Here is a 24638-nt window from a genome sequence, read left to right as displayed (position 1 = left end):
CCAGAATTTGAGAAAGGAGGTTCCAACACGGTCAGTAAAAGCTATGGAAAAAATCAGTGCCGCATCTGAGCCTTACAACAGGAAGTGGCTGAGGAGACCGCCGATGGCAGCAGAGGGATCGTGCCACGCGAAGTCACAAATGCACACGCACGCTCTCTGGCGGTGCACGCTGGGGGCAGTGAGGACAGAAAGGAGACTGGGCCAGGCCGCAGGCCCCAATCTCTAGGCAAGCGGTCGCACAGACATGTACAAGAACATCACTTACATGCGTCTTAAACTGATTTAACTAAGCAAACTAGTTCCTTGATGTAACTGACTGGACTAAGCCCACCTAACCACATTTCTATTAAGTGACCTGTCTTAACTACCTAGGGGAGTTTCTCTTCTAGATCTCTCCAGTGGACCACTGATTTTGTAACCACTTTTGTCCTGAAAGACTCCAAAATATTCGGGCATCCAAACACTGCCAATTTTAAAAAGCATAAGGAACAAAATGAATAAGCAAACCAGTAGAAAACGTAGAAAAACAGAGAAGGCAGCCTGGAGCAGAGAAGGAGAATCCTGAATTTCTGAGGTATGACTCATCTTGTCCATCAAATGCAGACCTAGGAGGCTGTCTTCACCGTCAACACTTCAAACTAACAGGTTCAAGTTTTCGGCCAGGTTTTCACGCCTCACAGACAAACCCACTTCTTGATGCTTTCCAGTAACCTTTCCGTACTGTTTTCTCAGTTCAATACTACAATTTCTAACGCTTATGTTCCCAAGCCCGGAAAGACTTAACATGGTATATACATATGACACGTTTCTTTTCAAGTGGTTACAGTTCACGTAAATACAGACACTTCTTTCCGCACCTGAAGGTGCCTTCTATGGGGCGAGAACAGGGGTCTCAGGTACGGGCTCCACTGGTCCTCTGCAACTCTTCCCGAGCTCTCTGAAGAATCCTGCACATTCTGTCCCTCCTCCTACAAAGACACAGTTGCTAGTCCACTCGAAAGACATACAAAACCAGCTAGTGTATCTGAGAATCTGACCAACTCTTGGAGGACGTCATAAGCACAGATTCGAACTCCAATCATTAGGCAGAGTACTTCTATTCTTAGGAAACAGCAGGCGTCGGATCCGCTGGCAACACTCCTGGATCAAGAGGCCACAGCCTCACATTTCACATAAGAACTCCAGTTCACACCCCGCGCTGGCCCTCCTGCAGAATAATTCAAGAAGCATTAGATGACAGTCCCATCAAAAACAAATATCCAGCAAAACTTCAAACATCAAAATACAATGGAAGCAGAATGGACATACTAATTCCTTTTTTAAATAAAAGCCCGTGTGCTTAAAAAAAATCAGAGAGACAAAGAGAAAGAGAAAGTGAGTGAGCAGTTTTCAGCCAAAGGTAGAACCAAAGAGTAGAGCAACATGTGCAATAAAGATTTTATTGAAAGTAAGCTTCTGGTGTCTAAGTATTTCTATGAAATAATTCAGCTTCACACTAGCACAGTGGGCTAAAAATATAGGAAAAACTTCTGCAGAATCTAGGGGCTGTATCAAGAGACTTCATGGAGACCATCCACAGCACACAACTCAGACCGGGCGGCACCAAGTGATTAACAGCTCTTTACAAAAATAGATGAAATCATGTTGCAATACACACGCTCTCATGTGAAACGCTAGGCTGAATTCCTGAAAGCAGAAGCTTATTCCGTATTTTAAAAATAGGCATCCTAGTAAAATCAGTACACCTCATTTCAAAATCACACAACAGGTGTCTTCACATAAAGAATACCAGAGTTCCTAAAATGTCAATAGGTAAATTCCCTAAATAATAGCGTTCTTTCTGTGCTTAAAATTATATAATAAAATACTGCCCTGCCATGAAAATAAATCAACCCTAAGATCATGACAAAACTATACAACTTGAACTAATTTGGGGCAGAGCTGGGGAAAAAAAAATCATCTGTGTGTGGGTGTGAAAACCTTTTATAATGCCATGAATTTTCAGGTTTTATTTTAAACTGACTTGTCTGGTATCGTGGCTTTCAGCGTTCAAACAGCGTTAGTTACCACTCTTGGTCACAGATCTGGAGCCAGAAGGTGCCCAGGAGGCCACGCAGTCTCTCAATGGGACCAGGGACCACCAGTGCTGGGGTGCCCTCCGCCACGTGCCTGCCAACCTACCCACGTGCTTAGTCGTGTGCTCATCTTTACGAAGAAGGCCACTCTATCTTAACCATTCCTGCTGCTTAACAGTCCCAGAAACGGGACATCCCAACGAGGACAGATCCACTGGGGAAGTCATCATAGATAGTGTAATTTGAATTTGCTACTGTTTTCAGTTATTTTGTAAGAGCAGAGCAACACAAGCCTAAATGAAATCCTTATCAAACTCTAATCCGACGTATAAGCACTGACAAGCAACTTGTTTGACAAAAACACTGATCTTCAGATAAAGCAAGAGGTCTATGCAACCTCCTCCCCCAAGGCCTCCTACGTGACCTGCTCTTAGCGATCAACAAAGCAGGGAATAAAAGACAACTTACACGCCCCTCCACAATTTATGCAGCACTCTCACATACGCTATCACAAATACACATGAAACAATAAAAGGAACGTGTAAATCAGCAGCAGAGGTGGTGGCAAGAGAGGAGGAAGGGCTAACGTCCACGTGCATAAAATGAAAACTCACCCATTTCACAGTGTGACGTCTGTGTTTAATAACATGAAAGAATATGTAAGTACACGCTAAACCTAAATATTCTTTTCAGGGGCACCTGGTGGCTCAGTGGGTTGAGCATCTAACTCTTGGTTTCAGCTCAGGTCAAGATCCCAGGGTCGTGGGATGGAGCCCCATGTCCAGCTCGGTGCTGAGCACAGAGCCTGCTTGGGATTGGGATTCCCTCTCTCTCTCTCTCTCTCTCTCTCTCTCTGCCTCTACGCCTCCCCAACTCACATGCTCTCATTCTCTCTCTAAAATAAATAAATAATTTTTTCAATTCACTTAACAACTATTTGATAAGTAGATGTACACATCAGAATCACTCAGGAAGCTGTTGTATACTAATAATTCATCCTTACTGGTGTCATTTCTTTTAAGGAACACAGTAAAGAAACCAAAGCATGCTGGTGTGTACTTAAAGGGCAGATTAAACATGGGTGCCTGGGTGGCTCAGTCGGTTAAACATCTGACTGCGGCTCAGGTCATGAACTCATTCATGGTCCGTGGGTTCAAGCCCTGCATCGGGCTCTGGGCTGACAGCTTAGAGCCTGGAGCCTGCTTCAGATTCTGTGTCTCCCTGGCTCTCTGCCCTTCCCCCACTAGCGCTCTCTCTCAAAAATAAGTAAACATTAAAAAAAACCAGATTAAACATCTCTTTTTCTAGGGAAATATATATACATATATATATTTGTTCAACAAGTTGTTTATTAGTCCCCAAACGAGTACTCAATATTGAATGAGACTGTATGGGAAATACAGTGTAGATTTAACCCAGTCTACAAAAAAACTTGTAGGACAAAAACAAAAAAACTTTATGATCGTAAAGAGAGAGACATCGATTTAACAGAAATAGTTCATGCAATGGAATGACAGGCCAGGATGGGTGAATCTGTGTTTCCTCACCTCTTCGAGGAAGACCTCCCATCCCTAAAACCGGTAATACCTACACCTGCAAGACTACACAGAAGATTAAAGGGGTTAAGGCATGGTAAGTGTTCTTGTTGAATATTCACACAGCAAGTATTCAAGAAAGTACTACTGTAACTTTAAAGCAGTAAAAGCAGCAATATCAAAGGTAGTACATAGACCAAATTTCATACACTCAAAAAGACAATTCTCTGAATGTTTTTCTTTCAAATTCAAACTTAATACAAATCAGTATCCAACTCACAAACTATTAACATTCTTCCACACCCTGGAATGGACAAAACCCCTAAATAACACCAGCAGTCTGTATTCCTGCCTACAATGGGCATAAAAAAAAAACAAACAAAAAAAACCTAAGTTACACTTGACAATCAAAACAGTCCTAAATTAAAATGGACTGTGAAGAAGAGATCCCCAAAGACATGGAAAATGTCTGATACTGCTATGCTGTGGCTCTGACAACAATTAAAAGCACTTCGCTCAGAAAGCTCTACAGAGCCCTTTTCTAGCTCTAAGGAATAATGACAGAACTCTCCCAGTTTGTGCTAGAAGACACACACGAAAAAGAGCTGGAAGCTTAAATCTCCAAATCCTTCTCTAGTATCTTTTTTACAGTTCAACAGATAATACACAAGTAGTGAAATGTTAGTACTTCCTCAAAGAGAACCAGGATTTCTCAAAATCAGTTTGCATTCTTACCAAAACCATACCCCAAAACTAATCACTGACTCTTTATCTAGAAAAGTCAGCCTTCTTGTGTCCAACTCCTTCATCTGCAAATATCAATTTTCCACCTTAATTTCTATTTAAATCCCTTCAAGTCAGTGTTGAAGCTTTTCTACTTTCCATTTTCCTCCCGTTAAGTCACAATAAGAAAAATCCCTCCTCTAAGTATATCCCTCTTGTTTCCCACATTACTAAGTGTTTTGCTTAGTGGTGGTGATTTATACAGTAAACTTAGTACACTTTATGCTAAATGGAAAATCACTGTAACTACATCACGTCGGAAAATACTTAACTTGATATTTATATAAAGACCTGAGAATTCACATGAATTTTCTCATTTATCTTCACAGAATGTGAAAGCTGGGCAACTTCTTACAAATCACACATTCCAATCCACTACTTGTACAGAGGAGGAAACCAAGGTTCCGGAAGTGGGTGACTCAAGCGGCCACTGGCCCATTACCGGGCCCTCCGGGTGTCTGAGACAGAGAGCTGAACTGACAGGCCTTTGCCTGGCAATATTGCGGGGAGGGGGGGGGGGTGCGGGGGGGGGGGGGTGCAGAGTGGCAGGCAATCAGGGAACTGAAGTAAGAGGGAAAGGCTGTTAAACCAGAAGCAGGATTTTACTAAAATCACACACTGTAAAGTTACCAAACCATTCACAAATAGAGCGAAGTCAACAAAAGGATCCGGGACTTAGTACAGAATAAAAACCTGTCCGTCCTTGCAAACAACCAAAGACCACGCTGCCCCACAAACCCCCAACACGGCAACCTCTTCTTTTCCTGGGTCCCTGGCATGGCCTAGCCGGGGCGCTCACGCTGTCTGAGGGTCAAGGAGATACCGGCTCACGCCTTCTCTAACTGCTCCCACACGCCTGCCTGCTCACGGAGGAGAGACCACGGGGCTCGAGATTCTTTTGTTACCGGAGCTGGAGCCTCCAGAAGGCAGCCAAACAGAGGAAACGGAGTCATTATTTCTGAAACGACTAGGAAAAACAGTTACAAGCAATTCCCAAACACTGGGTGGTGAGCAGTTTGTGTGTGCTGGCGATGTGCCCGCTCAGCGGGGGACCCGATGAGGCTGTAAGTGACACCCCACTCCCAGAGCGCAAGGCCCACAGGAGGCCGAAGAGGGGACTCCACTTCACACTTGGGGCCAGGAAAAATCTGGAAGACACTCCAGGAGAATTTGTATTTCATCTAAATAGATTCTGAAAAGAGAGGTGCACAGGTGACGAAATCCAAAAAGCAGTTCCCAAAAGTCACCATTGAGCGAAAGACAGAAATGTCTAAAATCTCAGTTTGGGCTGAAAACTAAGATATTTCTCTGAATTCTAACTGCCACAGCTCTGAAGCTCACTGCTTCACACAATCTAACTGTGAAACTCAAAAGGATTATTCAGCGATTAGGGAGCCATTTTTAACAGGCCTAATAATGTGGGGGACATCCTGCCACAACACTGTTCTTTTTCCTTTTAGTCTGTGCTGTCGACAGTCATGGGCTGTTTTGCATAAAGGGTTGGGGGAAGGGGAGACTGACAGAGACCCTAAATTAGGAAATACTTATCTCTTATTATGTCCATGATAGAAAACCATCTCAAATATCCCACATCATTATAGCTCCAAATGTCAACACTTTCAAAGAATTTGAATTCAAAGCAGATTTCAATTCTTGTAACAATAATTCTGATTTTATCAGATGATGCTTTCTTGAAATTAAAATTACAGGTATTGCAAAATTAAATAAAATAAAATTACAGGTAGGACTAAAATCCATTTTTCTCCATGATTTAAAATTTTCCTGAAACTGAATCCAGAACAGTGGGAAAATGTTTTTTTATAAGGTGGAGAATACTGTGGAACAATGCCTAAATTTTTTAAGACATCGCACTATAATACAGAAAACCTACTAAGTTTTAAAAGTTTGACACCAAAGAGCGGAAAGGATGTAAGAATCACAAATTAGAAATGCCCTGACGATAAAACCGCTATTAATTTTATCCCGAGCAGAATGAAGTTCACTCGTCCTCACTTCATTACTGCTGTTATCTAATCAAATATAATTTCCAACATTCAATTAACTCAGTTTCACACAGATGACCAAAAAACACAAATGAGTCCATTTTACTTTCTATCACCATTAAAAAAACCCCAAACACTCTAGAGAAACAAAAAGAGGTTTTCACAGGTAAGCCATGAATTTATGTAAATCCCCAAAAGGAACTCCTCTCAAACACAGACTACAGGTGTCAGGGTCGTACACACTGAACCGCAGTTCCTTTGACAGACAGCTGCCAGCATCTGCTCCCTGGAGCCCGAGCAACAGGTCTGGAGTCCTGCCTCTAAGACTGACCTGACTGTGCGCAACTACAAGGGGGCGGGGACTGGGGGGAGTCACCGTATTCTTGGATGCTGAACAGTTTCCTGAAAACCCCGAAACCAGCTTCTATAGTGTATCCGGTCTTGGGTTTGCACGGACAGCAGTCCCGAACGCTCGCTGCGTGCAGGGCGGGGGCCGCAGTGAGCGCTGGCCTGTCATCACCAACTCACTCAGCAACTCTGCCATGATGGCTTCAAATTGCAGGCCTGAGGAAATGCTCCAGAAATAGCTGCTCTTTTTTCTTGTAAGCCTCATCACAGACCTGATACAACTCCACTACCAAAAATGGAGGGATCACCATGGACCTTTTTCCTTTTTTTTCCAAGTCCAGAGAACAACTAGGGATATCCTGCTAACCACATTACTCATTTTGGGAGTATGAATCACAGGGCTAAGATCTGATTCACTGTTTCAATTCAACTTTTAGATAACATAGATTACAATGGATTAAACCCATTTTTATAACTACTCAACTTCACGAAGAGGAAGAAGAGCAGCTATGTTTATAGGCCTTTCAAGAAAGAGATACAGACTAGGTTCTCAAGTTAAATTGTTTGAGAACGTTTTCGTGAACTCCCAGTGAGGCAGTGCTCCCCGAGTGTTCGTTCATATGCTTCCTGGAGCCTACACAATACACTGTGGTCATAGAACATCATCAACGTTCTGACGTCGCTGTGAGGACTCGCCTCCCTCGCTGCCTTGTTTATGCATTTTTACACACACATACCCATGTTTTAACTTGATAGTTCAGACAACTCACCAGTCGGTAAATTCAACCAACAAAAACTCAACCAACAGCCAATTACTAAAGTCAGATGCATGGGCTGTAACAGTGGAGACTGCATTCGGGTAGGGAAAGGAAGAAACACTGTAATTAAGCCAAACACAAGGCAGTGAGAGGAAATCCAGGCTCCGCTTCATATCTGCGGCCGTTCTCCACGTGGGTTCACGCCTAAGTTCATCTAAAGCTCAGTAACTCCGAATGAGACGGCTTTTTGATAAAATACAAGAGGCAAGTTTTAGAGGATGAGGAGTATTACACTTTTTTTTTTTTTTACGTTTTTATTTATTTTTGGGACAGAGAGAGACAGAGCATGAACGGGGGAGGGGCAGAGAGAGAGGGAGACACAGAATCGGAAACAGGCTCCAGGCTCCGAGCCATCAGCCCAGAGCCCGACGCGGGGCTCGAACTCACAGACCGCGAGATCGTGACCTGGCTGAAGTCGGACGCTTAACCGACTGCGCCACCCAGGCGCCCCGAGGAGTATTACACTTTAATTGGAATCCATGGTCTTGAACACAAACCTTCAAGTGGAACCAAAAAGCCCATGTTCTAACCCACTGGATGGTTTCAAAATAATGGCTGATCTGATGGTATCCCAAAAGGAAACACCTATCACCTCGTATTATTCACAAAACATGACATTTTATTGAACAGTATACACTTTTCCCGTGAAATTATGTTCCACCCTCAGCTGTGGTTTTGCTGGCTGGTTGGTTGGTTGGGGTTTTTTTGGCCTCAGATGATAATTCACCCATCCTGAAGATTATTTTTTAAAACGTACGATCAAGTGTGGTAGACAGGAAGCGCCGGCGGCAATACCCCGCGGCGCCTCCCAAGTAGCAGTCTCCTCCCCACACCCCCGGTCTGGGCTGACCTTGTTCAGAGCTTAGGCGACAGCACGCAACCTGGCAACACTATGGGCGCGGACACCTTCGCCCTGCGGGTTCCCACTCCCCTGGAAGGAGAGCTCTGGGCGCCAGGAGGGCACGCGAGCCCGGCGACGGCCCTCGACCCTAGTGCACACACCTCAGCAGGAAGACCACCGTGCTGGCCCCTTGCTCCTGGACTTCAAGCCACCACGACCGCGGGAAACCCTGGATGACTGCTCCCGCATGCACGCCGGCGGCGGCGTCTGCGTGGCCGACTGGGGGAGCTGCGCCGCGGGCCCCATTCCAGCTCCTTCCTCCCAAAGCGCGGCGAGCGCGGTTTCCGGGTGGAACTCAGAGCACTGCGCTCCAGCAGAACTGCCATTAACAACGTGAACATCGGGCAGGGCAGCCCCCTGAGCGCCCACTGCGGCTCCGCCGCCATCTCCCGGGTTGGTGGTTTCAAGCCCCGCGTCCGGCTCTGCGCTGACATAGGGGTGGGGGGAGGCCTGTCTGGGATTCTCTCTGCCCCTCCCCCACTCGTGCCTGCTTTCTCCCCCCCCTCTCAAAATACATAAACATTTAAAAAAATAAATAAAACGCTAGAGTGTTTAAAAAAAAAAACTTAGTTTCCACACTAACTTAAAATGATGATAGGCAGAATATTAGATTTTATCATTTATTTTAATAAAGTTGATTGGTAAACAAGTACTCAAATGTTTATTTGGATTTGGTAACATAAAAGAGATGCAACCATCTGATTCTGCTTGTCTAAAATGAATTCTAAAGTTTAATTTAAATATTTTTTTTTTCAAGTTTATTTTTGGGACAGAGAGAGACAGAGCATGAATGGGGGAGGGGCAGAGAGAGAGGGAGACACAGAATCGGAAACAGGCTCCAGGCTCCGAGCCATCAGCCCAGAGCCTGACGCGGGGCTCGAACTCCCGGACCGCGAGATCGTGGCCTGGCTGAAGTCGGACGCTTAACCGACTCCGCCACCCAGGCGCCCCATAAAGTTTAATTTAAAAAAATTCTTGGGGCACCTGGGTGGCCTTGGGTAAGCAGCCAAATCTTAGTTCTAGCTCAGGCGGTGCTCTCATGGTTTCATGAGTTCGAGCCCCAGGCTGGGCTCTGTGCTGACAGCGTGGAGCCCTTGGGATTCTCTAGCTCTCTCTCTCTCTGCCCCTGCCCCCACTCTCTCAAAATAAATAAAATTAAAAAAAATTTTTTTAATTCTTTACATTTCTGAAAGAACATGTTTCATTTATCAGCAGCTTCCCTATGCAACTTTATGAAGTAAAAAAATTGGGGGCGCCTGGCTGGCTCAGTCGGAAGAGCATGCAACTCTTCATCTCAGGGTCTAAATTCGAGCCCCACATGGGGTATAAAGATTACTTAAATTTTAAAAAATTAAAAGTAAAAAATTGTAACTTCTTACACCATATTTTACTATTAATTCTATTTGTGCAGCATATAAAATAATGTACGAAAAAGGGTTTGTATTCACTTTGCATGATGCTAATAAAGTTTACTTGGTGAACAAATGAACAGGAAGCTAAATTTAAACAGTATGAGAAAAATGAAAACAAACCCTTTCAACTAGCATTTTCTCAGTGTCAAAAAAAACAAATCTTAAGATACCGTGCAACATCAAAATAAACTTTCAAAATGCATACAGAATAGAATTGTACTAGAAAACATTCACGTAATGGGCAATCCTCACTTATAAAGCATTTTTTTCAAGCAGTGAATAAAACCAAACCTTTTTTTTAAATTATCTTTTTAATGTTTATTTATTTGAAGGAGAGAGAGAGAGAGAGAGAGAGACACACACACAGCGTGAGCAGGTGAGGGGCAGAGGAGACAGAGAATCGGAAGTGGGCTTCAGGCTCTGAGCTGTAAGCACAGAGCCAGACATGGGGTTTGAACCCACGATCCTGGTGTGTGAGATCATAACCTGAGCTGAAGTCAGACCCTTAAACCGACTAAGCCACCCAGGCACCCCTAGAACGAAACCATTTAATGGTTTTTCAAGTGTTATGATAGTGGAACTGGGTTTTTTTTTTTTTAATGCCCAAAGTCAGAGTACAGATTTAACCACCATCAGTAGGTTCATTTTGATGAAGGGGGGGGGGGGGGGGTTTTTTTTTTTTTAATGTTTACTTAGTTTTGAGAGAGAGTGAGAGTGTGTGTGTGTGTGTGTGTGTGAGAGAGAGAGAGAGAGAGAGAGAGAGAGAGAGAGTGCACGTGCGCAGGGGTGGGGCAGAGAGAGAGAGAGAGAGAGAGACAAAGATCAGAAGCAGGCTCTAAGCTCTGAGCTGTCAGCACAGAGCCCAACACAGGGCTCAAACCCACGATCCTGATGTGTGAGATCATGAACTGAGCTGAAGTCTGACACTGAACTGAGCCCCCCAGGCGCCCCAGGAGGGAGTCTCTTAAAGATGCAAAGGTCATTCAAGAGAAGGGCAAACCTTTTGGCTGCTCCCAGAAAACCTGTCTGCAGCTCAGTGTGGACTCCGCACGCCTACGCACGGAGTTGAAAACGCTAACTGCGTTGAGCACAACATGAGTATGCCTCTTCAGGGCCTCACTGCCTATTACCTCTCCCCTGGACCCCCCAGAGCAGTCTTCCCACTGGGATCACTTTTCCAACAACGGAATTTTATTTCTTCATCACTGATTCTAAACCAGTCAAATATTCATTGTCCATGGAACAAACTTGTAATAACCTGAAGTACAACCATTATTCATTCATATCCAGAAAACATGCAGAATTTTTTTAGGAGTCCTAGTTATTTGCATTTAAGAAGAGCCTCAAACTTACAAAATTAACTTCAGAATATAGAAACTAAATGCTCTGCCATCTTCTTAAGATGGAGTTGAAAAGCCACTGTAATTATGCAGGGACCACAGCCACTAATGAAGCTACGGAGCAGCAGACTCTGTGATCCATGAGCAGTCTAAGTGAGGCCATCTGTCAGCAAACACATCAAGAGCTATATGCATAGTGCTGACCAAAGAGGCAAGGTCTACCCTCAGTGAGCCTCCGAGCAGGTAGCCTCAGCGGTTTCTCCAGTGAGTTAGCAGCGAAAGGGCAAACAGGATCCCTTTCAAGAAAGGGGAGACTTGAGACCCACCCTGTCCCAACCCCAGAGCGGACCCAGCGAACCCTCAAAAACGACGCCTGCTACATAAAACCACTCGGCGGGTGTTTATGGAATCAAGAGACCTCTGAGCGCATAAATTGAATTCAAAGACAAGAGCAGGAGAAAGAAACTATTAACTATGTGAACGCACGCGCCCCAACACACACCATCCAGAACCAAGCGGGTCTGTTCTGGGAAAAGAAGCGGAGGTAATCAGACTACTGAGAGATGACGCTGTGCAAATTCCTACCCATGGCGTGATGGACACTAAATGGAAACTTCATAGACAGGTACGCAAGAGCGAGGCTCTGTCTTCGTACACAGAAGACAGTACTGTTAATTTTCCACATTACCGTCTAGTAACCGTGTTTATTCTGTCCCCAATAAGAAGAGATCTGTACCAGTCCTAACAGGAAAGTATGCACACCCTCTAGCTGGGAGGGGTTAAAAGTGATCCTGTTACATCATCTGGAGCCCATCCAAACGACACGATTTCGGAAACAGAACCTGTATCAGTCTGAACATGTGTAGAGGAAAAACAGAAACATCTGCATTTTGGCCAACTCTTCCCCAGAGGTTTGTTTTTTTGTTTTGTTTTGTTTTTTAATTGGGGAAAAGAAAGTTATGCAAGAGAGTTCAGTCCACCAATGCTAAGGATTAGTTCCACGCAGGTCTCAGAAATCTCATTTAGCTCATTTCCCACCTTAGCGTATGGCTTAATGTACTTCCTCAGTCTACGTATTTAACTAACATGTAATGATTCTGTTCCATTCTTCTGTACCATTCATTTTAAGACCTTTTACTACCCAGAACTGCCCATTTTTTTGGTATCATTATAACTCTCTTCTCTGATAGCTAGAGGGCTCTGGTCTGGTTTTGCATTGGTCATTTATGATTTTATGTGGTTTTATTAAAAATAAATGAAATTTAAAAAGGGACACCTGGGTGGCACAGTCAGTTGACCGTCCGACTTCCGCTCAGGTAATGACCTCACGGTTTGTGGGTTTAAGCCCCACAGTGGGCTTTGTGCTGACAGCGCAGAGCTGCTTCAGCTTCTGTCTCTCCCTCTCTCTCTGCCTCTTCCCACTTGAACACCATGTGCTCTCTCAAAATAAACAAACATAAAAAAAAAAAAAAAAGATTTTAGGCAGTTTTTAAAAAAAGTTTGCTTCCTCTTTTTCCATTAAGGACTTCTATACGTAATCAAGGCAGAGGCTGTTGAAATTCCATCAACGCCTCACACACTACTGTGGGTGAATCTATTCAAAATTAAATCCCGTTGGGGCGCCTGGGTGGCTCAGTGGGTTGAGCGCCCAACTTCATCTCAGGTCACGATCTCACGGCTTGTGAGTTCGAGCCCCGCACCTGGCTCTGTGCTGACAGCTCAGAGCTGGGAGCCTGCTTCAGATTCTGTGTCCCTCTCTCACTCTACCCCTCCCCCGCTCACGCGTGTGCACGCACACACTCGCTCTCTCTCTCTCATAAACATTAAAAAAATAAAAATAAACCCAGTTTTCATGAAATTATAACTACTTATACTCCCATGGTTATATCACAAGTAGAAAATATTCTATGTTGTTTTAGGACATATACAATGGTCTACTGAAGAATGAGCACTTAGGCAAAGCTAACACCCAAACTAACTCAAAGCCAAGTTATGTACTTCTGGGGCTAACCTACGTAAGTACACCAAGAACATCTATCTAATCAATCTAGATATGCACAAATATTCCCATTATCCTACCACTGTCCACACCAATGCAAACCAGGCGTGGCCCCACTGTCACATACAGGAATAGGAAATCAGGCCTCCAGTGCTTCTGCCCCACACATTATTTCAGAATCCAAGCCTCTGAACAAAATTCACACAACACGCAACGCCAACTCTGCTGTCCAAGTATACAGTCCCACCTTTAGGAAAATCTAACACATTAGGATGTAAACTAGCAAAACCATCATTAAACGAGACAAAGGCAATTGATCACATGCCTAGTAAAAGCATGTAATTAAGTATTCATTAAAAAGTGATCAGGGATATTGAGGTCAAATCATATGAAACTGTCAGTCATCATTGTTCTGGGCTTAGAAACGTGGCAACTTTACAGAGTCGACCTAATAATTACAAATTGGATTCACAAAACTTCATTTTACATACAACTTTTTATTTTTTCACTATTATTTTTTATTTGAGAGAGAGTGGGTGTGCACGCATGAGCAGCAGAGGGGCAGAGAGACAGAGAGAGAATTCCAAGCATGCTCCACACTGTCAGCACAGAGCCTGACACGGGGCTCGATCCCACGAACCGTGAGATCGTGACCTGAGCCCAAATCAAGAGTCTGACACTCAACCAAATGAGCCACCCAGGCGCCCCAACATAAAACTTTAAAAAAAACTACTGCACACTCCCCTCCCTCGCCCAAGCAGGAGATGGAAAATTTATGTTACAGAGAGAGGGACCCAGAGGCTCTGGATTCAGACACTCTCAAAGCACAACCAAGAAGGGAGAAAACCTCGCAGGCCCCAAACTGTTCTGTCCTCAAATGCTGGTGGTGGGCATTCGCACGCATCACCATCAACTGTCTGCTGGGGAGGGACTGGCAGATGTCTATCTGGAGAAACCAGCCACCACAGGAGAACCTAACTAGATACTGACAGGCAGGCCCAGGTGGCCCCAGCTCTCTCCCTCTACAGTGAAGCCCACTTAAGAAATAAAAGCAGATGAAAACTTAAAAAGAAACATCCACCATACTCAGACAAAAAAAGAAAAAAAAAGAAAAAGCCACACCCACTATAAAATCGTCAGAGAGAGATTACTACACGCATGAAATTAAGAATGGCATGTCATTACAAACAACAAAGGAACAATGAGTGCGGCAAAAGAATCTCTGGAAATTAAGAATGATAAAGAGCTTTTTGGGAAAAGACAAAACAATGATTAAAAAATTAAAAGCTAAGTGAAAAGGAATCCTCCAGAAGACATAACTAAAAGATAAGTGAAGAAATACAGAGAAAAGACAAGACAATTAAAGAGTTATTTTGATTAGCAGGAATTCCAGAAAAAGAAAACAGAACCGACTGGAAGAAGTTATCCAAGAACTAATAAGAGAAAGCTTTCCCAGGACCAGAGGGCAGTTCAGACAATTCACCACACATCTTCAAGGGGCACATTCACACTGGAGACTGACTTTCCAAGCCATGAAATATTTACAGTGAATAAAAAAAGGCACATACCAAGGCATATCTTGAAGTTCAAGACTCCCCCCCCCCCCCCCCGCCCAAAAAAAAACAAAAAAAAAAAAAAAAAAAGAAATAAGAATACTAAAATCCCTGCGTTGGGCTCTGCACTGAGTGTGGAGCATGCTTAAGATTCTCTCTTTCTCCCTGTGCCCCTCTCCCCAGCTCTCATTCTCTCTAAAATAAAAACTAAAAAATAAAACAAACACACACCACTGAAATCCCCAAAGGAGGCCAAATGGGTTGAACTGTTCAATAACAAAACAGGAAGCTAAACTAAAATGGAGCATGGCCTTCAAAACTCCAAGAGAAAATACCTTACCTACAACCTAACTGCCCACCAAACGTTGACAGAAATCTTTTTAGACATAAAGGATCTCAACGCAGTTACCTACCATGTACCCCTTTCCTCAGGAAACTCCTAAAGGATGAGCCAATTCTAGGAGTGAGCAAACCAAGGAAAGTGGGAAAGAGAGAACCCAACCATGAAGGGCAATACAGGAACCTCAGGAGGACAGAATGGAGCAGCCGGTCCAGAGCAGGGGCACAGAGCACTCAGGTCTGTTTCCAATGGGGCAAAACACCAACGAAAATACTAACGAAGAAACCAGGCAATGAACAATTCCAAGAAAATATCAAAGGTGTTCAGAAACTCATATACAGCGCAAAGGGTCTTAAGAAAAATCTTACACAGGGGCGCCTGGGTGGCTCAGTCGGTTAAGCATCCGACTTTGGCTCAGGCCACAATCTCACTGTCCGTGAGTTTGAGCCCCTCGTTGGGCTCTGTGCTGACAGCTCAGAGCAGCCTGGAGCCTGCTTGAGATTCTGTGTCTCTTCTCTCTCTCTGCCCCTGTCCCTCTCATGTTCTGTCTCTCGCTCCTTCTCTCAAAAATAAACATTTAAAAAAAAATTTTTTTTAAGAAAAAGAAAAAAGTTACACAAATGACTGTGAGGATTAAGCAACGGATTTTAGGGGATGCAGAAATTTTAAGGACAGCAGTGGGGCACATTTTATAAGTAAGGAGTTTTCTTACATATGTGAGGAGGGAACAGATCTCTAAGGAGTTCCAAGTGTTTGCCTCTGGAGAATGCAAGCCTGAGATAAAGAAAAGTGGGCTAAGGCGCCTGGGTGGCTCCGTCTAAGCATCTGATTCTTGCTTTCAGCTCAAGTTCGTGGGTTTGAGACCCTCATTGGGCTCTGAGCTGACAGTGTGGAAGCCTGCTTGGGATTCTCTCTCCTCTCTCTCTCTCTCTCTCTCTCTCTCTCTCTCTCTCTGCCCCTCCCCCACTTGAGCCCTCTCATAAATAAATAAATAAATAAATACTTAAAAAAAGAAAAGTGGGCGAGAAATGCCTTTTTTCTTTATTAACCTTATATTACTAAGAGATTTTCTAATTCTACGTATATGTTCCTCCACTAAAAGTTAAATATCAAAATATATACTTAGATATGAGACTCCCTGTGGAAGAATCTAGGAGTTTCCACCCCTACTTTCCCCTTTCCTGAACTTTCCAATTCTCTCTAATGAACCCGCATTACTTTTATAATAAAACAAACACCTTACTAAAAATCCACAAAATCAGACGCACGGGGAAGAAGAGGAAGGACAGTTTTGTAAGTATAAAAGAAAACCCCACACTCCTGCTCGCACGGAGAGGGAGAGGAGTCCCCATGTCCCCTCCTCCTGGGTGGCAGGGTTTAGTTCAGCTCATCCCCAGGAGTCCACCAGCCCTTACAGGCACTTCAGCACACGTGATGAGGTAAATTCCAAACAACTCTGTGGTCCACACTCAGTTCTATGGGAGCACGTGGGAGCACCCTGAATAAAAAAAGCCATCTTTACTCCAAACCCCACACCAAAAGATCTATGCCAAAAAGCACATCTCTCTTAATGTACTTATTGGTCTCATATAGCCTTTACCTTAAAAACAAACAAAAACCCTGCTCACTGTAGGTTAAGCAAGCAACTGCAAGAGGAAAAAATAGAGCTTCTAACAAAATGTACCCTCAGTGCTCCCCAATCAGAACGCCACTGAAGAATTTGCTAAGTCCAGTGATACAGCACCCGTGCCGAGGGAGACGTGCCGGCCGCGGCCGGATAAAGCTGAAAATGTCGGTATTTTCAGACATCCCTAGCTGCAGTATTTTGTTAAGTTTCCACATTATTCAGAGAAACATCTGATCAACTGATGCTATGAAAGGTTATGATTCTTCTCATGCTAAGAGCCAAACGAGGATTAAACTACTGACCACTTTTTCTGGTCTAAAACATTAAAGGGAAAAAGCAAAAGGACCATTGTGATTTAAACCAAACTTCTTTGTTTGCTCTTAGCGGGGGTCAGGCCCTCCGCAGACAGAAGTGCTCCCCCCGACCCCCACCACAGTACTTGCTCCCGGGGACACCTGGTGCCGCGGGCGCAGGACACAATTCTTCTCCCTAACAACAGCAATGTCCCTTCAGGGCCTGAAGTTCCGGTTGACCCCAGAACCTGGGGCCCCTTCTGTAAGAACCGCTGGCGAACCGCACAGCTGGTCAGGCCTCTCGCCTCCCTTTAGCCAATGCCACTCAACCATTATTCGACTTTCGAGCCGTAATTAATGACTAAACTATAATATTACTGAAGGCAGCACATTAAGTATAAATAATCTTAAATCTTAAACTGATTTTTAAAAGGACTTCACTTGGGGCGCCTGGGTGGCGCAGTCGGTGAAGCGTCCGACTTCAGCCAGGTCACGATCTCGCGGTCCGTGAGTTCGAGCCCCGCGTCAGGCTCTGGGCTGATGGCTCAGAGCCTGGAGCCTGTTTCCGATTCTGTGTCTCCCTCTCTCTCTGCCCCTCCCCTGTTCATGCTCTGTCTCTCTCTGTCCCAAAAATAAATAAACGTTGAAAAAAAAAATTTTTAAAAATAAATAAATAAATAAAATAAAAGGACTTCACTTGGTTTTGCTTTAAGTCTAAACTTCAGTTTTTGACAACTAAAAGGTCAGGCTTAAAATGTGCCTGTCTCCAAAAACCTTAAGGTAAAAAGCAATTCAGATTTATGCTACCAATAGTATTTTACGTTACACTGTGTTCCTAACTATGAAGTGAAACTTATTACTCTACGTTACTTATGGGGACTGATCTCAAGATTTCAAAAACACTTTTTCTTAAGTTTCAACTATTCAAATGCTACCTACCTTTTTTTTCTTAATTAATACGAGGCTTTTGGCAAGGAGTATTTTTTTGAATGTTATTTTTTATAGAAAATTAGCCTACCATCTTGCAGCCAATTGGGAGTTTGCTGTATTTCACAGCTGGTTTGTTAATGATCTTTCTTAGTTCACACAACAACTGCTCATTATTCTCCTCAGGAAATAAACTAATCTCTATGTTCTATTTACTCTGTCACATCCGCTACCTCCAAAGTGTTTTTCTTCTGCCCCTGTACTCAACAAGGTCTCCAGTTTTTCCGCGTAAATCCCACAGCCTTTCCTCCCTGGATGGCTACCTACTGAGCAGAGGGTGGGGGCACACTCCCGCCTCCCCCCTCCACCACCAGGGAGCAGGACAGAGAAGCAGGACAGAGGGATGGGCAGACATCGGCCCTCCCCTCACAGAGAAAACACTCTGTGACTGCAATTTGAGGGCTTTGTTTTTGTTTTGTTTTTGCAGCTCAATTGACATTTAATGGCAATATTCCAAGCTCTTCATTTTTAATGGGAAATCATTGGGTCACACTTAACATATCAAGAAACCAGAAAACAGAACAGCCTTATTCTTTATGAAGCTGTTCCTTTGAAAAACATCTCAGCTTTATTATGGTAACCATATATATTATGCTTTTAGTCTTCTACTGGGCGAGGGTGCTGAGAATCGGGGAGGCAAACGTCAAATTATAGTAGGAAAGGGTTTAATTCATCTCATTTAACTGATACATTTCTGAGGTAGCTTTAAATAGGGCAGTGGAACATTCACTCCTGAAATAACACGTAGCTAAAAAAAAAAAAGGAAGAAAAAGAAAAAAAGGAACAAACCAATTACAGTTACCAATAACATCTGCAAGGCAAGTTCATTTAATCTTGGAATACTGGCTGTTTGAAGATCTCCGGAAAAATACCTTCTTAAAACTGTGGATTAAGATACTCAATATAACTTTTGGGGCACCTGGGTGGTTCAGGGCGTTGAGTGTTAGACTCTTGATTTCAGCTCAGGTGATGATCTCTTGGGTTCGTTGGTTCAAGGCCCACTTCGGGCTCTGAGCTGAGTGTGGAGCCTGCTTGGGATTCTGTCTCTACCTCTCTCTGGCCCTCCCGTCGCATGTTCGTTTTCTCTCTCTCTCTCTCACTAAATAAATAAATACATACATACATACATACATACATACATACATACATACATAAAAAACCAGGTAATATAACTTTTAAGCAAATCACAGCCACAAGAAACCTTGAACCTTCAAGGACTAAAAACACTGTCCAATTATTCAGAAAATGACAAGTAATATAAATGAAACAAAATGACCTTTAAAAATTAGAACGTTATTAAAACAATGAAACTCACAAACTTTTACGATCACTTTATCAAATTTCTAAAATCGTAATTCCACGCGGTACATTATATACAAGAAATTTTTTGTAACTATTACCATTAATAGTTACACGGTATCAGATTCAATAAAATAAAATGTGAGAAGTAAAAACACTCCTTGTAACCAGACATGTTATAGAATACTAATTCAGGAAGTTATTCAGCAGCTTATAAAGAAATAGGAAGTTGTTGATCACCTACTTGAAGAACCATTTCCTGTAGGAAAACTAAGACAGCTGAAGAAGGCAGCAATTCTCAGAGTAACACAGACCAACGATTCCTGTACAATAAAAGCTCAATATACAATGTTGAAGAAATTAGTTTTAAAACCATTACCTCGGCAGCACAAATATTACATAAAACATAGACTGAGCTTTCCCACCATCCTCACAATCACACCAGAGCCCGAACGCGTGTTGCTGGTAAGAGTAGCAGCTACTGCACTGGTCGCACTTGTTGAGCGAAGATGGCTCTTCTCGGGAACAGCTCACTGCGCTATAGGAGGGTGGGGGGTCGGGGGGCTCAAATCTGCAATGATCAATCCTTCAGTAATTATCCTGCCTTGAGACTAAAGGCCAAGTGACTTCAAAAAGTCATTCATCTATGATCACAAGGCAACAATTAGTTTCCAAAGTCAACACTTCTAAGTTTTCAATCAAATTACATCACCTTCCATGTTTGAACCATTCATAGTCAGATTTCTTCATGCCAAGTATAAATCTCAATCAGTTATGTACTTTGTAACTTGAAAACATCAAAACTAGGATAAAAATGAACTTGGACAACAGCAACTTGGCTCCAAAAGCTTCATTTATCATCATCTTTGACTCACAGGACAGATTAATCCCTTTACCTGCACGGTACACCAAAGTAAGTTGTTTATTATGGCAACTCATCCAACCCCGGACATCATGAAAGGAGCTAACAACTGGATGTGAACTAACTTTTTATAACTTCTTCAAATTACATATTGGTGTAAAGCAGACACTCTTTAAAAGAATATAAAATTTTATAAGCCCACAGGACCTATCTTCCACAAACCAATGCTTAGGGGCCCTCGATACAATTCCTGACAAGTACCAATTAATTCATGATTTGCCTGCTTTTACTGGGAAAGATCTACCTCTCAAAAAAAATCCTGTATTTCTGAAAGGTTCGATAGGAGAAAATTATTCCATGGAGTCCCAAACGCTCATGTTTCGTATCACATAATGAGCCCAAGTTCACTTCCATGGGAGAAACCCTCAAAAATCTTGAACAATCATGTTTGTTTAATTTTTTTTTTTCCATTCAAGAACAATCATGTTTTCTCTCTTTTTTTTCTTTTCCAGGTAAGCTTCTGTCCACTCCTACAACCATTTTTCATACGGCATACCTTTCCATATTATTTTGGACTGGTTCACCATCCCTACAGACCCATTCAATTGCGGGATTTAGGGTGGTGTGGTGTGTTTGTGTATATCCCTCCTTATCATATCTTTATCAATGTCGTTAAGAGACGTATTTCTTCCCAAAGAAAAAATACATTGGAAACTTTTAAGAATAAGTGTATAGAATAATTCTTTCAGCTCAAAGTAACTGAAAATGTAGGCAGATACATGTCACCTATAAGCAATTACTACAATATACAAAAGACTAAGATGAGCATAGATGTTGCTCTTTAAAAAAAACCTTACACTTTTAGCTACAGCATCAATTAAAGACAGGAGACAAACAGGCTATTAAGTGCTGAAAAAAAAAAAAAAAAAAAAAAAAAAAAAAAAAAAACCAAAAAACGACTCCCCAGGTCAGCACATGACCCAGCAGGAGAGGTTCAGAAAGTATAGCTTTTCTGTTTCCTTGTAACAACTTGGTTTGTTTCCATTCCTTTCCCCTTCAAGATGCATCCCTCCCAGCTAGCAGCTCTTTCAATCATTTACTTTGGTCGTCCATCTTGCTCATGCAGATGAGTTTGCCAGACTTGTGTGTACTTTCTAGTCTCAGGCCCTTTATTGTTCTGGTTGAAACCTGACCCTTTGAAATGGATACCAGGACACCAGAAAACGAATTTTAAAAGGAAATATGTTACAGGAAAGGGGGGCAAAAAAAGAGTAGAAACTTCTCAAGATCTAACTTCTTTCTCTGCTCTTCTAAACAAGCAGGTCTCAAAACCCTATCTTACATTACCAACAACCCCACCCTGAAAGACAAACAACATAAAATACTAAGACTCCCACAATAAAACAGTATCACTAATTGTATTATCTGAGCTAATAAATAAATGTTACATTTGCCTTAGGAGGAGGTCGTCAAGACAGATCTCCATCAAAACTTAAAGGATCGTTTCTCACTTTATTATGTCAATCTGATCAACAACTTTTTTAAAAACATCGATTTCAGTTTATAACATGCACCAATAAGCCAGATAAAAATAGAAAGGTTTTACCTACAAATTCAAAGCGAAAAAGGATAAAATTCTATTTTGACCTCTTCGGACTTAATGAAATATTGCCATTCTGTTAATGACAAAAGGGCTCATAAAAATAAATAGTAGCCTTGTTTTTGTTTTCCCAGAAGAGAAGGATTTTGGTTTGAGGATCTGCTACCTTGAATGAAGTTTGCCACGGAGTGACTGTGTCCAACAGGAAAAAGTGAACTTCTCTTTACATGGGGGGGGGGGGGGGGGCTGGAGGAGGAGAAATAAATCACATCAAACTGCAGCTAAAGGGTCTATCATGTCTCCATCTAAAGTGCTGTGCGATCTGACTCCCGAAGTCCTACTGCACCAGTGAGAGGTGCACTTGAAACTCGGAATCGTGCCCTCCATCTCCCTAGACTTTGCCAGCCTGTAAATCTCACTATTTGAAACTTTTCAGAGTATTGTTTCAGTTTTTAGCCAAGCTCATTAATAGGTTTGGAACAAAGACAAAATGAGAACACCCAAACTGCCACACAAAATTATTAAAAGTCTCCAAACCAAGAATCAATCGAGTTTTCAAAATATTACCCAAGCTCAAGAATGCAATTAGATCATATCCAACTGAAAAATACACGTATATAAAACTAAGCCTGACATAAATATAAAGTAAAATAAACATAAGTGACATTTTACATCCCAGTATCACCTTACTGTGTTTTCCAAAACATGCTCTTCTTAGAAAACTCTCCTGCCATCATTGCCACTTACTTTAAGAAGTATCTCTGACCAGAAGAGGTCTTTGCCATCTCCCAGCCCGCGGGCAGAGGGACATCGTCGGGTATCTCAAAAGAAGACTGTCGCAGGTGCTGAGCAGCGGGTGTAGCCGCGGGACCCGAGACCACTCCAGTGGGGGTCAGTGTCCCAGGAGACACGGCCCCCAGTTGCAGGGAAGCTGGGGAGGAATGAGCTCGAACGTGCTGGGGAGCCAGCGCTCCGGCACTGCCTGCATCAGTACTGGCCTACGAGGAAGATTAAAACGAAAATTTCTTAAAAATGGTTTTTAAAGGGGTCCCTTTAAATTTCCTTGACAAGATTTTCATTGCAACCAAGTATCTAAGCACCAAGGCAAAATTTAAAATTCAACACAGAGGAATGTAGGTTTATAGTTGTGTATTTTTCAATGGTTTATGTGATTTCAGTGTGCACTTTTACAAACATTTGTCACTTTACTGATTAGCAGTCCATCTAACTTAATTTCCACCTAGTATACATTACATGTACCTTCTACAGATTTTAGAGGAGAATAGTACAAAATGGACGGAACATTCCTAAGATATGTTGAATTTTAAAAATCCTAAAATTTCTAAATTCTCAAATTTCTAAAAGAGCAAGGCACCATGGGTGCTCTTCTGAGTTCTAAAATGTTCCCGGTAGAGCACAACCCAAAGAGTAACAACTATGCGTTCTTTTTCTTTTCTTTTTCAACGGGGTTTTAAGCAATGTTTTTTTTTTCCTAATCCAAGCCCTAAACGCAGGACAACGGTCATTTTTTTCTCCCTATGGACAAAGGCCATCAGTAAAACCACCACAAACTACACAACTTTTAATGAATGTGAAAGATTCAGGATCTTTCAAACGTTCTTACAGACACCTAACGAAATGAAAACAACAGCGCAGTTGTACCCAGACGATAAAAATGCTAACAATTTAACTGCAATGTAGTAAGAATATACACACATGTTTACAAGTATAGAATGGCAGGAAAAAACTTTCCAAGCGGACCCCAAAGATCTGAGTTCCAGTCCAAACTGGCCAGTGTGACAGAGATCAAATCTCAGTCTCCGCAAGCCTCAGTTTTCTCATTTGCAAACAGCTTCTCGCATACATGTATACATCCATAGATATATGTGTATATATATATATACACATACATATACACATCTGTATATCTATAGATATATATATACACAAATGAACTTATATCCAATAGTTTGTGAACAGCACTGTTTACGATCCACATTCATACTTTTCATAATCTACCATAGCTAATTCCTGATTAGAATATGGGTTTGGTTATTAAAGTAAGAATTTCCTAGATTCATATGGGAAAGACTGGAAGCAATCAGCTGAGGCATTTATGCCTTAAAATCAGCTGGGCTGCTGAGTTCTTGATCAGCATAAACTCGAATTAGGAAATCCCTAGCAGAAATAAAAATCAAATTTGCAGATGCGCAACACTTGGTTAAGAAACTTATGTAAACCAAACAAAACTATAGATTACGAATAGTATGAATCCATAAACTTGCCGACGGAAATTCTCGTAGTCATTTACTAAAAGATTTTCTTTTTTTTTTTTTTTTTTTTGCAACTTTTCCGTTGCAATTCTTAGTGGCCTACAGATGCCACAAAATGGGAAGTTCATCTTCCTGCGTGGGTTACGCTTTCCAAGCGCAGGAAGTAACCTGCATCGGAGCACACCCCTACCCACACGAGGCTCGGAGGAGGGGGCACGGCACACCTGGGCCGACCTCTGACAAAGGAAGCGGCGGTTCCCCGCTCCGGCCTAACCCGGGGCTTTGCCAGCAACTCAAGGGAGTTTCTCTGGGCCCTGAACCCCGAGCTGTGCGGCAGGAGAGCGCCAACGGGGGGACCGGAGGCCAGAACCCTTCCTCCCGATCGAGTTACTGCACCAACTACGTCGCAGTATTTGGAAAACCAATTAACGTTTGGGCAAAGTTCCTACGCTGAAGCTTAGCCTGCAGCAAGCTCTTTTCCAAAAAAAAAAAAAAAAAGAAAAGAAAAGACGTGACCAAACCGGAGGACCCAGACCGTCGGAATGCGAACACTCTCCCGGCGGCGTGTCCCCGGCCTCCGGCTGGTCACC

General features: G+C 42.8%; 1 protein-coding gene across 6 annotated transcripts in view; it reads right to left on the bottom strand.

Moving 5' to 3' along the window:
• Nucleotides 1-23612, bottom strand: part of YAP1 (Yes1 associated transcriptional regulator) — a 110772-nt gene extending 87160 nt beyond the window's left edge. For 3 of the 6 annotated variants that reach the window (XM_040460762.1, XM_040460760.1, XM_040460759.1), the window contains exons 1-2: nt 23492-23611; nt 22523-22773 (exon numbers count right to left, since the gene is read on the bottom strand). In XM_040460762.1, the coding sequence (XP_040316696.1) occupies nt 22523-22560 (38 nt within the window). In that variant the 5' untranslated portion in view covers nt 22561-22773; nt 23492-23611. Of the gene's footprint in view, nt 1-22522; nt 22774-23491 lie in introns of all 6 variants that reach the window. The other 3 variants (XM_040460763.1, XM_040460761.1, XM_040460758.1) reach the window with 2 other exon arrangements.
• Nucleotides 23613-24638: the final 1026 nt, after the last annotated feature.

Source organism: Herpailurus yagouaroundi, unplaced genomic scaffold, assembly GCF_014898765.1.
Source record: "Herpailurus yagouaroundi ecotype Mexico unplaced genomic scaffold, PumYag 251, whole genome shotgun sequence".
Taxonomy (NCBI): domain Eukaryota; kingdom Metazoa; phylum Chordata; class Mammalia; order Carnivora; family Felidae; genus Herpailurus; species Herpailurus yagouaroundi.
Note: the sequence above shows the minus strand (reverse complement) of the source record. Positions and strands in the feature narration are given on the sequence as shown.